The 14801-nt window shown below is 58.9% G+C and overlaps 1 protein-coding gene across 1 annotated transcript; it reads left to right on the forward strand.

The window, feature by feature from the left end:
• Positions 1-99: 99 nt before the first annotated feature.
• Positions 100-12719, forward strand: LOC102090307 (inner centromere protein A-like). The gene is made up of 19 exons (XM_065065729.1): positions 100-512; positions 718-831; positions 2247-2911; positions 3977-4028; positions 4694-4727; positions 5177-5276; positions 5693-5783; positions 6231-6366; positions 6451-6585; positions 7129-7140; positions 7688-7797; positions 8130-8241; positions 8983-9078; positions 9418-9548; positions 9725-9803; positions 10668-10775; positions 10983-11090; positions 11779-11935; positions 12403-12719. The coding sequence occupies exons 1-19, from the start codon at positions 376-378 to the stop codon at positions 12606-12608; spliced, it is 2583 nt and encodes an 860-aa protein (XP_064921801.1). The 5' UTR covers positions 100-375; the 3' UTR covers positions 12609-12719.
• The last annotated feature ends 2082 nt before the right edge of the window (positions 12720-14801 follow it).

Consider the following 14801-nt stretch of genomic DNA (forward strand, 5'->3'; position numbering starts at 1 on the left):
AAACGCCCTCCTCTCTGCTCGCCCTTCTCTGTGGCCGCGGAGGACTCGTGTAGGAAGGCGGGGCTTGGGGGGGCAGGCAAATAGGCCGCGGGGCTTTAAGGGCGAGGAGTGATGGATGTGGGCGGTGGCCAGTGAAAGACCGTGGCTTGGGAGAAGCGCGCTGCGATTGGCCGCGGCTGGAACGATCTGGGGCGGGAGCGGGACGCGGCGCGTGTGAGGGCGCGGGAGAGGCGGCGCCGTGTCCGAGCGGGGCCCGGGCTGAGCCGGACGAGGCTGCGCGGCCGCTTCCTGGGGCGCCGGTGGCTTGTGCCTGCCCTCCCTCGGGCTCCTGCCCGTGTCCGCTGGTGCCTCACCCCGCCCTTCTCCGCTGGGGCCATGGCGGCAGCCGCCGGCCCCACGCAGCTGCTGCAGGTGTGCGGGCAGCGGCTCGACCGCTTCATCCAGGACGCGCAGCGCAAGCGGCTGGCCTGGCTGCGGGAGGCGGAGGAGCAGGGCCTGCGGCTGCTCCACAGGTGCGGGCGCTGGGGAGCGGGGGCTCGGTGTGCCCAGCCCCGGCACCCGTGCGAGGCCTGGCGGGTGCTGGGCCTTGCCCCAGCGCGTTCGGGCCGCGGCGCCGGGGGCGGGCTCGCCGCACTCCCTCGTTTCCCGTGGGCGCCCCGGCTCTGTGGCCGGGCCTGGCGGCGCAGGGAGGCAATCCCGGCTCTGTCTGCTCCGCAGCAACTTCGGGGCCGAGCCCGAGCTGATGCCCAAGACGCCGTCGCAGCGGCGGCGCCCCAGGAAGCGGCAGTCGGCCTGCCTGCGGGACGGCCCCCGGGAGCCCGGCAGGAGGAGGTGGGTGAGGCGGTTCTCGCTGGCTCTGCCGCGGGGTGGCGAAGAGGGGAACGAGATAGGAGCGGTTTCCATGTACACAACAACACGCGATAGCTGCTTTGTTCCCTGAGTTAGCACATACGCTTAAAAGGGCGTGTCAAGATCAATCATTTTGATTCTTGTGAAAGCTTGGGATAAAGTTGGCTGGTCTCCACCTTTGTTTTCACTTTTTCTCTTTTTCTGGTTAGAAACAAAGACTAATAAATATTCCATTTTCTTCTCTATTTGGATTTGGGTTTTGCTTGATTTGACTTTGTTCCAGCAGTTTCTGGCCTGAGCTTGCTGCTGGTGTTCGTTCCCTAAACCTTTGTGCTGGTGCCCGAGGGACCCTGCGGCTGGGACGCGCTGCCGGTGAGCCGCAGCGGTGCGTGGTGCAGCGGTGCCGTGGCCGCGGGTCCCTTCAACCGCAGGAAGCCTCCAAGGGGTTAGTGGTGAAACTGAGCTGCAGATTCCAAGTGATTTGCTTAGAACTGACTGTACTTGAGGTTGTTAAAACTAGCCCTAAGTAGACAACGGTTGCCTGCGCAGAGATGCCAAGGCAGGACGGTGCAGGGTCTGAGTTAACTGTGTGTGTGGTGCTCATCGCCGCGCTGCGGTCGGTGGGGAGTGAAGGTGACCTGTCCTCAGCGAGCCGCGGGTGGGCACAGCGACGGCTGCTGTGGTGTGACCCAAACCTCGTCAGTCAGCTGTTTGCGTGTCAGTGCTGAAAACCCGTGGAGATGGACAGGAAGGGTTAGGACAGAAAGGCTGTCAGAAAGCAGCCGCGGAGGGAGCGGCCAGGCCAGTGGGGACGCGCGGGGGGTGGTACGTGTGCGTGGGGCAGCTGGAGGAGAAAACGCCGCAGCTCTGAGCAGGGAGAGCTCTTGAGCCGCACTGATAGCTTTCAGGTAGCAGCTGGTTTGCTCTGCTGAAGACGACAAGTCTTGCGTATATTTTTCTTTACTCAAACCTGATTTTGAAAAAGATCTGCTGATGCAGCAAAGCGCCCGGTTGGTCACTTGTCAACAGGAAGCTCGTGCCGTGGTTCAGTGCTCACGCTCCATCCTGCAGGGTCAGGCCATTGTTTCCCTTACTCTGTTTTTCTCTGTATGTATTAAAACTCATTTCTCATTCTATTGTTAGTTACACATTTCCTAATCAGCAGGTTTTTTTGCTAATTGTAGCAAAAAGTAACCCTTCTTGCTTAAGGTCAGAGCAGAAGCCGAGAAGTCAAGGTTCAGGTCCTGCTGAACGGGGACAAGCGGTGGCTGGCGAGGGCAGCGGTGGAGGGATGGAGCCTGCAGGCTCGCTTTAAAGCTTATCTGCTTTTTTCTCTAAAAATCATTTGGGAGCAGGGAGCTTCTTCATCACTTCATTTAAAACTGTTTTTCTTTCAGGTTGTCCAGAAGGCGGAGCAGCCTCAAGCCAGTGTCTTCCAAGCCTGGTTCCCAGAGGCGCCACAGCAAAGAGCAGCCCCAGAACCGCGGCTGGCAGGGGGAGCAGGCGCCCGTGCCCGGCGGTGCGGTGGGTTCTCAGGCTGGTGCTAGAACCGAGCTCCCGGCACCGCCTGGGGAATGTCCTGCAGAGGCAGGAGCTGCCGTGGCCGGGATGGGGTGTCAGGACGGCCCTTGGGGCACCAGCAGCAGCGGTGCCGTGGGGGATGCAGCCATGGAGCCGCACGATGCGTGTGCTGTCGCCGTGCTCCCAGCTGGCCAGACAGAGAGGGACCAGGAGGTCCCGGAAAGGAGAGCAGGTACCTCCCCGCCCAGGGCTGCTGTAAATGGAGATCCCGCCGTGCTCCCAGGAGATCAGTCTCCTCCAGGCCTCGAGAAGCTGCTTCTCCAGGACTCAGACAGCGAAATTCCTACAGCAAGATCCAGACCGCAGTGTCGCTCTGGGCGCCGAAGCTCGGTGGGCGTCCCCCACAAGAGCCGCAGGGCGTCCTTGGCAGTCAGATCCTCCCTGGCCAGGAGAAGGGAGAGCGTGGCCCGCAGGTCCGTCGGCAGGGCCTGCTCGAGGAAGGCAGCGGCAGGAGCGTCACCCTCTGCCTGCAGAGTGAGCCGTAAGTGCCTTTCAGCCCTCGGCACCTTCCTCTGGCTAGACCAGCTTCTTGTTCCTCTGGCTCAATCAGCCACCCGCTTCGGGAGGGGACCGAGCAGCTGCGGAGCCGCTCATTGGCGTTAACTCTGTCTGGTCCCTTGGTCTCCTGTTGAGGGACCTGTGGCTCCTGCCCGTTTGGGGTGCAAACTGTGGGTCCCATCTGTCAGAGCGGGCCTGGGGCCGTGTTCTGCTGCAGTGAAGGAAGCTCTGCTGGGTGCAGGGGGGTTTCGTTGGTTGTGGATGGGCAAAGAACCACGAGCACAAGGCAGAACACAGCCTGGCCAGGTCTGGCCACATGTGCGCTTTGACGGGTCAGAGGAGGCTGTTGCGTTCCCTGGGGAGGGGCTCTAATTGAAGCACCTTCTGCTGGCCCCAAACCGTTGATAGGAACCCAGTGTCCCCACCCCTGAAACCTGGCTGAGGTCGGCAGAGGAACTTAAATGCTTCTTGGGTGAAGATAAAGAGCGGCTGGACTGAGAACCAAATAGCACAGTCATCAGAGGGGAGGAGAGGCAGAAATCCAGGCTGTTCCCGGTAGCGTTGAACTCCTCTTGCTCCGTTCCCACTGCTCCTGGGAAGGTTTCACTGTTTGGGCTTTCCAAAATTGTTGCTTGTGAAGTCAGACAGGCTTCTGATAAAGCTCCGAGGCCTTTGTTGTCTAGTTCTGCCAGCTTTGGGTCACCCTGTGCCCAGGCACTTGTTACGACACTTCCAGCTGGGTGGTGTTACGCGGCAGCGGGATCAGCTGCAGTCCCCCGCTCTCGCATCCAGCCGCGCAGGGAGCTGGAGCCGGTGCATGGGAAGTGCAGGCTGTGCCGCGGGAGCTGCTGCCCGGCTCTGCCACCCCAGCGCGCAGCGGCTGCCGGTGACACCCAGGGAGGTGACGGTGCTGGCGTGGGGCGCGGAGGTGAGCAGCCGGCTGCTCCCCGGGAGGAAAGCTGCACGCAGACCTGGGCGCTGCCACAGACGTGCTGCGGGGAAGACGCAGAACGGATTCCCCAAGCCAGCTTATGTTTTGCTCTTGTAGGTCAAAGCTCCTTGGAGGTTTTTGTGGAAGAAGACGTGACCAGCAGCACAAGGTGAGGCCGCTGTCCTAAGCGGGCAGGAGGAAACCCCAGAAAACCATGTGAGGGAGTGATATGGGTCACTTTGTTATGGGTGTAGGGCTGGTTTTGTAACAGCTGCTGGGGTGGTGGTGTCAGCCGGGGCTGGCTGGTATTTCCAAGCTCGCACTGCTGAGGCACAGCCCTTTTCAGAAGCGAGACTGGGGCACAGTGGGGTTGATCACAGTGGGGTGTCTGTGCGGCTGCCACACGAGCCGTGTCCGGGGTTCCTGGCTGCGACCAACCTCCGAACGCCTCGGGGTGCTGCGGTCAGTCAGCTGTGGGCTGATCTGAGAGGTAAAACTCAGCCTAAGGCTCACACAGCTTCTGCTTTACCTGCTGCGGGCCAGTTCTGCAGAAGGGACAGATCTCATCAGGGTGGTGGTCAGTCACGCAGTGGAACAGCCCGTCAGAAGTGTCAGCTCCCACTCTGCGTGGCCTGGCTGAGCTGGGCCTGGCTGAGCCGAGCCTGTGCCTCTGCATGGGCTTGGGTTTGTCTGCTCTGTGCCTGGGGTTCCACCTGCTGGCTCCATCGTTCAGGTGTTCCAAAAAGATGGACCCAGCTTCCGAGTAATGTCAGCTTTATTGCCTATAATTCATTATTCAGAGTCAAAGTATCTTCAGTAGCTCTTCTTTTACAGGCCTGGAGAGGAGCTGAGTCCCGCAAGTGAAAAGGTGAGTTCTAAGGGACAACCTACAATGCGTCTGCACATCCTGTCTTGCGGAGCGTTGCCGCTGGGCGCAGGGAAGGTGGCCGAGGCTGGCTCTGTCACGTCTCCGAGGCAGGCGAAGGCGCGCAGCCGGGCAGCGCTGTTCCGCGGCAGCTGGGCTGGCTCCTGCGACACAGGCGTTTTGTGCCGCGGCGCAGCCTGTGCAGGACGGAGCCTGCGGAGGAGCTCGGCGCTTCCCGGCAGCCAGCCCGCCTTTGCTGCCAGCTGGGCACCGTGATGGTTCTCAGCCTGTCTCGCACGGCTGGCTCGAGCCGCACCATCGGGGGCAGTTGGAGCTGATGTGCTTTCCCAGCCGCTGGGGCTGTGGCAGCTGGATCACAGCTGGAAGGGACTGGCCACGGCAGCCGTGTTCTCTGGAGCGCTGCGCTAAGAGAACGTTTCCGTCTCCTGCAGGCCCCCGGAGTCATCCTCGTTCCCAGCAGAGGTGCGGAAGCTGCCAGCCCTCCTGTGGAGCGCTCGCCCCCTCCGGAGCAGCAGGCGGGGAACAGCGAAGGTAACTGCGAGTTGCTCTTGTTTTTCCTGCCTGAAGCCCCAAGGACACACAGACCAGGGAGTGTGAGGGTTTGTTGTTGAAACAAAACCACCTCTGACCAGTCATAATAATTTTTCACGTAAACTTTTCTTCTCCTGAAGAGATGAGATGTGCAATGAGACAAGCAGGGACATCGTGTAAGTGTGCCCAAGACTTGAGACAAATGCTGTCCTGTCCAGCTTGAATCCATGTAATGAGCGAGCAGGGACGCTTTGGAAGGCTGCTCCTAGACCTGCATCTTCCACTGGTGTCACATTCTGTTAAAGTGCCTTGACGTCCCTTTCCTCTGGGTTTACATGATGTGAGGATTTATAGGGAGAGACTTGGGTTCTTTATCAGGACCCTTTGGGTGGTGCTAACTGCATGTTTCTCCACAGGAACCCCTCTAAGTCCAAACAGCGAAGGCCAGAACAAGAACCGGGAACAAACCCCTTGTGCCAAGGCCCAGAAGAATCCCTCGCTTGTCTGGTATGAGACTTTGGCAAGGAGGAGGAATGAGCCGGGGTATTGGAAAAACTGGACTTGAACTTTTACGTAATTTGTTTAAGCAGCTTTGGGTGTTTGTTTCCCTAATTTTCTCCCTGCTTCCAGTGTAGTTTTGAAACCTTGTTAGGCCAGGTCCTGTCTCCTGGGAGCCCCTTGTGGCTGCTTGAGCCCTGTTTGGGTCTGGGACCCAGGTGTGGCTTGGGGAGCAGACGCGAGTTCAGGCACAGGCCAGCGAGGGTGACTGGGGTAGCACCGTTACATCGCGCTCAGGTGTGAGCGAGTGGCTCCTGAGGGCTGGTCTGGGAGCAGTTTCAGAAGGCAACACGAGTGGGCAACTGACCTGTGGGAAGTGGGAAACAGCAGGAAACGCTGCTGGCGGGACTGGGGAGCACTGTGGTCGCCTAATGTGCCTCTTGCTAATGCCACCAGGGTGAGGAGCTGTAAACAAGCGATGGGCGCCCTATGGAGTGGGCAGCAGGCAGGGGGTCAGACCCTTTCCCCTTCAGATGACAAGCAGATGAATTCAGAGAACCGGATTCCACCTTCTTCCTCTTCTGCTAGCAAGGTGAGTGGGCACCACGGCCTTTCCTGCCTCTCTCTGCCTCCCTACCCTGGCGGGTACTGATTTCCCTCCATCTTCTGCCCCTAGGTTGTCAGACCGCTGAAAACCTTCCTGCAGGCTGTGCAGCGGAACCAGCTGCTCACGAGCCCGGGGCCCACAGGACACGGGGGTGTCATAAAGAGCCTCATCAAGTGCAGCACTCCCACCCGGCCCAATCTGAAGGTACGTCAGTCTAGCCGCACGTGCAGGGCTGCAGGAGGGGATCTGCTCTGGGGAGCAACAGGAGGGGCTGTTTGCTTAGGAAAGCACAAACGTGTTCCTGGTTCTGTCTGCTGGCAAGGATCAGTGCAGGTCCCTGCAGCAAACTGGCCTCACCACCCTCCCTCAGGCTCCCCAGAAAAGGGGAGCTGGTTGGTGTTGTCTGGTGTCACCTGTCCACACACACAGCTTTTGGCCGGGGCTCCAATCCTCAGGCCATCCTCATGTGCAGAGAAACCTCGGCTGCTTGCTCTGTAGTCAGCAGAAACACTTAATATTCCGAGGCTGCTGATCCGCAGGGAAGTGGGAAGTGTTTCTCTCTGCAGCGAGGATCTTCCCCCTGTCGTGTATAACAGCTGCGGCAGGGCTAGAGCCATGGGCAGCGTGGGACCGGGCAGGGGTCCCTGCTGAGGAATCGCAGCTAAGAACAGGGTTGGTGTGCAGTGAAAGGGGGTTCTAGTGGCACTTCCAAACCCTTAATCATTTTTTAATGTCTCTTCTCTGCAGGGAGACTTTGTTGTAAGTAAGGACACCCTCAGCTGTGGGGGCTGAACACTAACGGCTGTGCCTCCTGCCTCCCGGGCACCGCAGCCTCTGTCCACACGAGCACACTGGGCACAGCAGCGGTGAGGTGGCAGGATCTCTGCAGGTGTGTTCTGCTGGGGCTGGGGACTGCTCAGAAACCCTTTGGCCTCTGAGCAGCACAGCTTGCACCGTGTCGCTCTCCCCGTCCCGCAGCTGCTGGTGTCGGTACCGCTGTCCTGGGCGAGGAGCGTTTGCTAGGGCGGGAGTGCAGGGCGCTGCTCCCTGCCTCAGTGTACCCTCTGCAGCTGGAGGACTGAGGTGTCTCCCTCCTGTGCCCGTGACTCTTCTGCTCTTGTTAGCTGAATAAGCACTGTTCCCAAACCTGCATTGTTTCTTCCCGACTGTTCACGTCCCATCCCGGTGTGTGGGTGACTGAGTGACGGTGGCTTTGTGCAGCCGAGCCGCTGCTGCCTGTGCAAGGCAGCCGGAGGGTAGGAACAGGCCCCGGCAACCGGCACGGTCTGAACTCATCCCCCTTCAGGAGAGGGAGCGTCAGAGGCTGGAAAGCCTCAGGAAGAAGCAGGAGGCTGAGGAGCAGAGGAGAAAGAAAGTGGAGGAGGAGAAGAGGCGGCGGCAGGCGGAAATGAACCAGTGAGTTGGGTCCCTTACCCCACTCTGTCCCTGGCTGGCACAGCATTTCCTGGGACGCCTTCCCTGCTGGGTGCCAGCTCTGTGCCTCCCGCTCGAAGGAGCGCTTAGCGGGTGGTGCTGCTGGGCACCCTGAGCTCGCGGCTCCAAGGGCCGCGCTGCTGCAGAGCACCTGCAGACGGCCCAGCCCGATCCAGAGCTGAGGCCGAGCTCAGCCAAACCAAGTCCAGCCAAATCGCTGTTTTCCCCAATTACCATGGCAAGTCCCCGTTCCCCGCCAGCCTCGGTGCTGGTGCAGACAAAGCTCACCAGCCCCTCTCGCACACGCGGCCCAGGAAGAGGGAGGAGCGCCTGAGGAAGGCACTGCAGGCCCGGGAGCGGGTGGAACAGATGGAAGAGGAGAAGAAAAAGCGGATGGAGCAGAAGATTCTACAGAACGATGAGAAGGTAAGGGGCAGGCCAAGCTTCGGGCTGCTCGGTACGGTGACTACCTTTCTGAGCTGTGGACCACGCGGGTGCAGACAGGCCCCTGGCACAACATGTGCAGGCACAGGGCTGCTGCTGGTGACTAACCACGTGGTGGGTAAGTGCATCAGAGACACCCAAATTCTCTGTCTGGCGAGAGGAGCCTTTTGTTCTCCGCCCCCCTGCAGTGGTTCCGAACCTTCCTGTTCTGACACGCAGTGTTCATGGCGATCTGCGTTCCAGGAATGTCCTTGACTGTCCTGTGAACAGGCGAGCAGGCGCACGGCTGCGGTCGGCTGACAGCGCGCTCACAGTGAGCTGTGCGCACACAACCCCACGCGCAGCAAAGCTGCGGTGTCCTCGGGGCTCGTGCTGCTGTTCGGTTAGTGACAGCGGCACCGCAGGCAGAGCAGAGGCCGGGTGTGAGGCCCCCTCGTTCTGCAGAGAATCACCGGCTGGCAGCACCTGGCTGGGCTGTGTTGGGGTCTCTGCTCCTCTCTCCCGTCACCCTGAGCGATGGTGTCTCTTCCCGTGCCCTGCGGGAAGGGGAGCAGGAGGCTGGTGCCAAACCCAACACGCTGTCGCTTGCCAGGTCTGGGCTCTGTCTGGGCCCTGGGGTGTCGCAGGCTCCAGCAGCTGCCCCGTGCTCCGCTGGCCTGGCCCCAGGACATTGCGCGGCCGGAGAGCAGACCCGGGTGGCTTTCTCAGGCACACATCTCACAGGTGCGGGAGGAGAAGGTGGCAGAGGAGCGGAGCAAGAAAAAACTGTCCAAGAAGCAGGGGGAAGCTGATGCGTGGAAGCAGAAGGTGCTGAGGGCGGTAAGAGCAACTCCAGGTCTCTCCTGTGTGGGAGAAGGAAAGGAATAGCTGGGAAGCTGTGACCGGGGGGACGGGGAAGGGGCACTGGGGGGTTGGGAGGGGCACTGCTGCTCCTGCTGCAGGGATTCTGGGGCCCACGTGCAACATCTCTGTCTAGGCCGTTGATGTTGGGTTTGAACACGAGGTTACCTGTGGGGACAGAGGGCTGAGCGCCCAGCTGGTGGGCAGCACAGGGAGGGTGACGGTGAGGTACAGCAGGTGCAGGTTGCATTTGCTTCACGTCTTCCTGTCCTTCCCCACCCAAGCTGCGTGGTTAAAAGGCTTTTCTTTCTTCTTCAGGGGGAAGATGAATTTGAGCAACAAGAGCCGCTGCAGAACAGGAGAGAGGATGAAGGGAAAGAAAAAGGAAAGAAAGTCTTGGAGCTGAAAAATCTTGTAGAGCAGCAACAGACGGAACACATGGGGGAGAGGTACGAGTTCGGTAGCGTCCTGGAGAGGGGCGCTGGGCAGCGGGTGGGGCGGAGCAGGAGCGCCAGTGGTATCGCTGCAGCCTGGGCTGTGCCAGCGCTCTGGGTGCTGTGGGGACGCTTGGTGGGGCAGTGCACGTGCTCTCCTCGGTCACTAAATGACAGGGGTTTTTCCCCAGGGATCGCAGACAGCAAGGGAAAGAGAAGACCCCCCAACCACAGCCGGTGTCTGCAGCCTTCGCTGAAAAAAACGTCAAGGTGGGGAGCTGAAGGGATCTTGAAACAAGTTCTCCTTTGGAAACAAGTGAGGCATAGGACATGCAGGCTTATTGTAGGATCAGTCTTGTTTTCCAGGTGCTGTGTTACTGTTTAAGGTTTTGACATTCTCTATGATGTTATGTAGAGTAACAAATAACAAACATGTAACTGTAAGGAGTTGGGGTTTGTGCAGGAATAACCCAACTGTGTTGCCGAAGTCGGGGTTGAGTGATCTCTTGTGAACGCAGTGGCAGTTAGAACAACACCTCCGAGTGACACTCACTGATACTTAAATTAATATGGAAATTAGTAAGAGGCTTATTTTTTAACTAGTCCGTTCAGTCCCTGTACCTGCAGGATGTGGTCACAACAAACCTCGGGTATCATGCGGCTTCACCACGCAACGTCACTTGCGTTTGTACAACGAGTGTTACGGCGTAAGGTCAAGGCTGTTTGTCTCAAAACATCACAGTAATGTTTTCCTCTGCTCTCTTTCTACTCTTAACATCACTTTCTTTTGCCTTCTTCATTGCTAAGAAGTCAGCTCCCCAAAGGCTGCTCCTCTTAGGGATCAATCCTTCCAGTGTTTGCTCTTGCTGCTCTTACTCACCAGGTCCGTGACATTCAGCTTCTGTTAGTGCTATATAATTTTAATGAAGCTCTGAATTCTTCATATGTTGCCAGCAATTGGGCTGGAGGGAGACGCAGCAAAGCTCCTCCAGATAAGGAAGAACTTGAATATAATTGCGAGTGCCTGCAGCTCCTGCCCTCGGTTCTCTTCCCTGCTGAGCAGAACGGAAGAAGCTCCTGGGTAAAGTGGTTTGGGTTGAAAAGAAGTTGAAAGAGTGAACTCTTTCCTCGCAGGAGGCAGGGAGCCCCAGAGAGCTGCGCCAGCTGCCGGGGCAGGAGAGGAGAGCCCAGCACCCGGAATCCATTGCTGTGGCCTCTAATCCCTGGCTCAGGGCGGTGAAGGTGAGCGTGGGCTCTGGGCTCAGCAAGGCCAGGACTCGCTTTATCCTTGAGTCTCGGGTTCGGGTTTTTTCTGCACAAGAAGACACGGGGGGACTGAGGGTTTTTTTTATTGCAAGGGACCCAGAAAATGTCTCTGTTTTAGATAGACTGGTTGTTCTGCTCGGGTGAACATGAATGAAGAATGACTTAATTAATGCATCTCAACAGGAGAAAGATGGTCTGCGGGAGCCCCAGCAGCAGCCGGCAGAGAAGAAAACCAAGCCGGCAGAGGCACTGGCTGCCGCCCCTGGCACATGGCTCAGCAAAACTGTGAAGGTGAGTCGCAGTTCCAGCAGAGCCCTCAGACGATGAGTGTGGTGTCTGATTAGCTGCTGTGGTTTGGAGCCAGCCGGCGGGTTCACTGTCCAGCAGCCGCGGAGCGGGAAGCGCAGCGCTCGGGCCCAGCGGGGTCTGTGCCGGGGGTCAGCTGTGCGGTGCTTGGGCAGAGCTCAGCACCGGGCACGCGGAGGCCCAACAGGAGTTGTCCCTTGGAACAACGCTGGGTGGCCGCAGGATGGCAGCGCGTCACGGGTGTCGCTGCCCGGGAGCAGCCCCCGTTCCCCCCGGCGCTGAGTCTCCAAATCCTGTTTGAATTGGAGCCGCTCAGGCCTGGGAGCTGGAGGGGTGGAGGAAAAGCTGCTCGGAGTCAGACCCGAGTCCAGGTTCTGCCAGTGAACTCCTCGTGTGGCTCACTGACTCCTTCCTGCTGGGCACCTGTGCTGTGACACCTCAGAGCGCTGGAGAGTGGAAACAGCTGCTGTGAAACCTGAAGGGGTTTGAGTGTGGAGCCATTTGCACTACAGCAGAGTATTTAGACATCATGGTCTGTTCTTCCTAGGGCATTGCTACAAAACACAGGAGGGTTTAAAGGTTCAAAGGAGTTATTCAGTCACTGGGACCAGTGGCAGGTTGTGTGTGTGGATTTCTGCCTGCTCTGTCCTATCTGACCAGTGCTGTGTTGCAGAAATCCAGCTCCACGTCCCAGCTGCAGCCCCTCAAGGCCATGCAGGGATCCAGAGCCCTGACAGCCAACAAAAACAACTACGGGATGGACCTGAGAAGCGATGACTCCACTGATGACGAGAATGAGCCTCGGAAGCCTGTCCCTGCCTGGGCTGTTGGTAGGTGCCAAGTTGGGTTCAGCTTCCCCAGGAAGCTGGAGCTTTGCAGACGCCCCTGGTGCAGGCTCAGCTTGCTGAAGCTCAGCCCAGCAGCGTGAGGCTGCAGTGGTGCTGGCAGCCGCTGGTGGCCAGAGCCACTTTCCTGCCAGTGCCGCTGTGCCGAGGTTGAACGCGGGCGCGTTGGGAGCGGCGGGGGCTCGCTGGCGCTGCGCCACGCGTCCCGAGGGGGACCACGATGGGGAGTGGGGACACGGCCGGTGTGCGGGGAACTGACACCAGCGCTGCCAGCAGCTGGAGCTGGCTGTGGGGCTCGGAGCCAGGGTGAGCGGTGTGTCACTCGCGGGCAGGTGACAGTGTCTGGGGCGGGCTGAGGAGCAGCTGTCCTGCAGGCTCTCGGGGTAGGGCACCTTAAGCACCGAAAACTTACTTATGGTGTGTCCGCTTCTGTGCTGTGGTCGTTTCTGTAGGGGCTCAGCTTCAACAAGCCGTGTCGCACCAATACCATCACCCCGTGAATCTCCAGCGGCTCTTTGGGCTCGTTACGAGCCCCAGGCTGGAGAACATCTTTGGCAAGAGGAAGCCTCGGTACTTCAAGCGCACGAGCTCAGCGGTTTGGCATTCCCCGCCTGTGCCCAAGTGCACCCGTTGCCCATGTTGCAACTTCATAAAGTGAGAACATAATGAAATGCGTTTTATACAATACGGTGTATCAGGTTTTTCTTAGCATACAGCAGATTTGTGATTTTAAGCATTTATTTAAAAATAAATATGTTTAATAAAGCCATCTCAGTGTTGTCTCTCCCCTCCCCCGCGGTGCTGCGATGGCGCTGCTCCAGGGCCGGGGGGGTCGGCTGCGGTTCCTGCAGGCGGCAGGGCCCACGGCTGAAGGGACGATGTTGCTCCATTGTGTGTTCTGTCTGCTTGATGAAATTCTGTAATTAACCTGAGGGGTGATGTTTTTCATAACCCCTTCATTCTCTACGATAGTTGTGTTTAACAGCGCTGCTACCTGCAGGTAGTTTCCCTTCAAGAATTCTTGTCACCTCTTGTTAGCCTGAGCAGAACCATTTTCCTGCAGTTACAAAGGTCTGGACAGTTTAAGCAAGGTCTAAATGTTGCTGTTCTTTCTTTCATAATGGAAGAATGAAGCCCAGGCCCAGTTCTCGGTCCTGGCTTTCAGGAGGCTCTAGCGCACAGCCTGGCTCGGGTGGGAGGCAGATTTGCCCGGCGGTTGTGGCTCAGGAGGGGGGAGCAGTGAACTGATTTCCCCCCTGCATGTGGTCCCTGCTGGTGGGTGCTGACAAAAGCCCCTCACTCCGAGCAGCTATACAACTGTTATAAATCAGCTCAAAATGTGACCAGAGTTTGATGAGCTTCTCATCCTTGTAGCATCTTGTGTATTTCTTTGGTCGACTTGTTCTCAAGGCCTAAGTAAAACTGCACAGTTATCTCAAGTCTCAGCAGCTGCTCTGCACTTAGGATCGGAGCAGACACAATTAGACAAAACCATCCACAGGTGGAGGCATTTGCAGCACACACAGCCCAGGTGTTACTAATTTGCCTGGCCAGGGGTGTGAGAGGCCAGGCTGGGGGTCAGGAGTGGTGTGGGGACATGGACCATCTGTCCTGCTGTGAACGCAGGCTGTGTGTCCTGCTGCCATCCCAGGCTGCACTCAGAGCTGTGCTGTGCCAGGGAGCGCCTGGTTGCGACCAGCAGCTCCGACCATTCCTCTGAAGAAGAGACGTGACCTCTCACTCTCCTCCGCCTCTCCTCCTGCTCTCCAACCGCGTGCAGATTAAACAAAGCAGCTATCGGGTTCTGCCCTGAGACTGATAAAGCCCTGAGCCCAAGGCAGGTTTATGGGGCAGGGGGAGCCCGGTGAGGGCTGCGGAGGGCCTGCCTCGCCGCAAACACCTCCCCAAAAAGGAGAGGTGGGAGAAGGATTGAAAAGTGTGTCTGGAAGGAAGCTCAGAGCAATCCTCCAAAAGGCGGCCCCTCCTGCCCTGCGTGTGTCCCAGCAAGGCTGCTCGGTGGGCCGGGGGACCCGGGGGTCCCCGCAGAGCGGGTGGCAGCTCCCGCTGCATGTCTGTGCCGCTTGGCCCCCCGTTGCAAACAACCCCCGGACGGGGAAATTTGCACATTTATTTGGTGCCACCGTGCCCGAAAGGCGGGGGGGCTGGAACACACCCGTTGATAGCTGCTGGGAAGCATCCGCAGCCAGGCCCGGGCTTATCTGTAATTACGCGTCTGTCTGAGCTCAGCTGGCTCCGCACGGCGGGGAGCTCGGCTCCCGGAGCCCCGGGGAGCAGCGCAATTAATCCCCAGCATCAGCAGCGCCAATTAATGCCCGCCCGGGAGAGGAGCAGCGGCGTCCCCCGGGACGGCGGAGCAAACAGCCCCGGGCCGCCCAGAGACCGCGGTTTCAGCTGGGAAAAGGAGCAGCTCCCTGGAAACGGCAGGAGGAAAAGCAAGGAAACCCCCCACCCCCGGTGTGGGCAGCTGGGTTTGCAAGTGCCTCCTCCCCAAAGATTCCGTAGCTGCGATGTTGCTATGTTTCCAGAGCAAAACACCGGCACCCTTCTGAGCCAAAAGGGCCATTTTCATGGTAAAAAGCCCGCTGTGGGGAGGAGGGCAGCTCCTAAACCTGCTTCATCCTCTCCTCATGCAAAAGGAGAAGAGAAAGATCATTTTTCAGCTTGCACGGAGCAAAACAATCAGTGTCAACCTGGGGCGTTTCCAGCTCTGTGAGCAGGAAAAAGAAAAACAGCGCACGTCTTGGCCGCGTCAGGCCGCGGGGCTCCGTGCCGCTCAGGCGGGCTGTGCGGCGGCACCGCCGCTGTCCCCGCCGCCACCGCCGCTGTCCCC

This window comes from Columba livia, chromosome 5, assembly GCF_036013475.1.
Source record: "Columba livia isolate bColLiv1 breed racing homer chromosome 5, bColLiv1.pat.W.v2, whole genome shotgun sequence".
Classification (NCBI taxonomy): domain Eukaryota; kingdom Metazoa; phylum Chordata; class Aves; order Columbiformes; family Columbidae; genus Columba; species Columba livia.

What these genes read in the sequence shown, in the direction of transcription:
- LOC102090307 (XM_065065729.1), top strand. Translation starts at nt 376, where the DNA reads ATGGCGGCAGCCGCCGGCCCCACGCAGCTGCTGCAGGTGTGCGGGCAG. An exon ending in CTCTGCCTGCAGAGTGAGCC is followed by an intron (nt 2,912 to 3,976) that starts GTAAGTGCCTTT and finishes TTGCTCTTGTAG; the next exon opens with GTCAAAGCTCCTTGGAGGTT. An exon ending in TGTCCCTGCCTGGGCTGTTG is followed by an intron (nt 11,936 to 12,402) that starts GTAGGTGCCAAG and finishes TCGTTTCTGTAG; the next exon opens with GGGCTCAGCTTCAACAAGCC.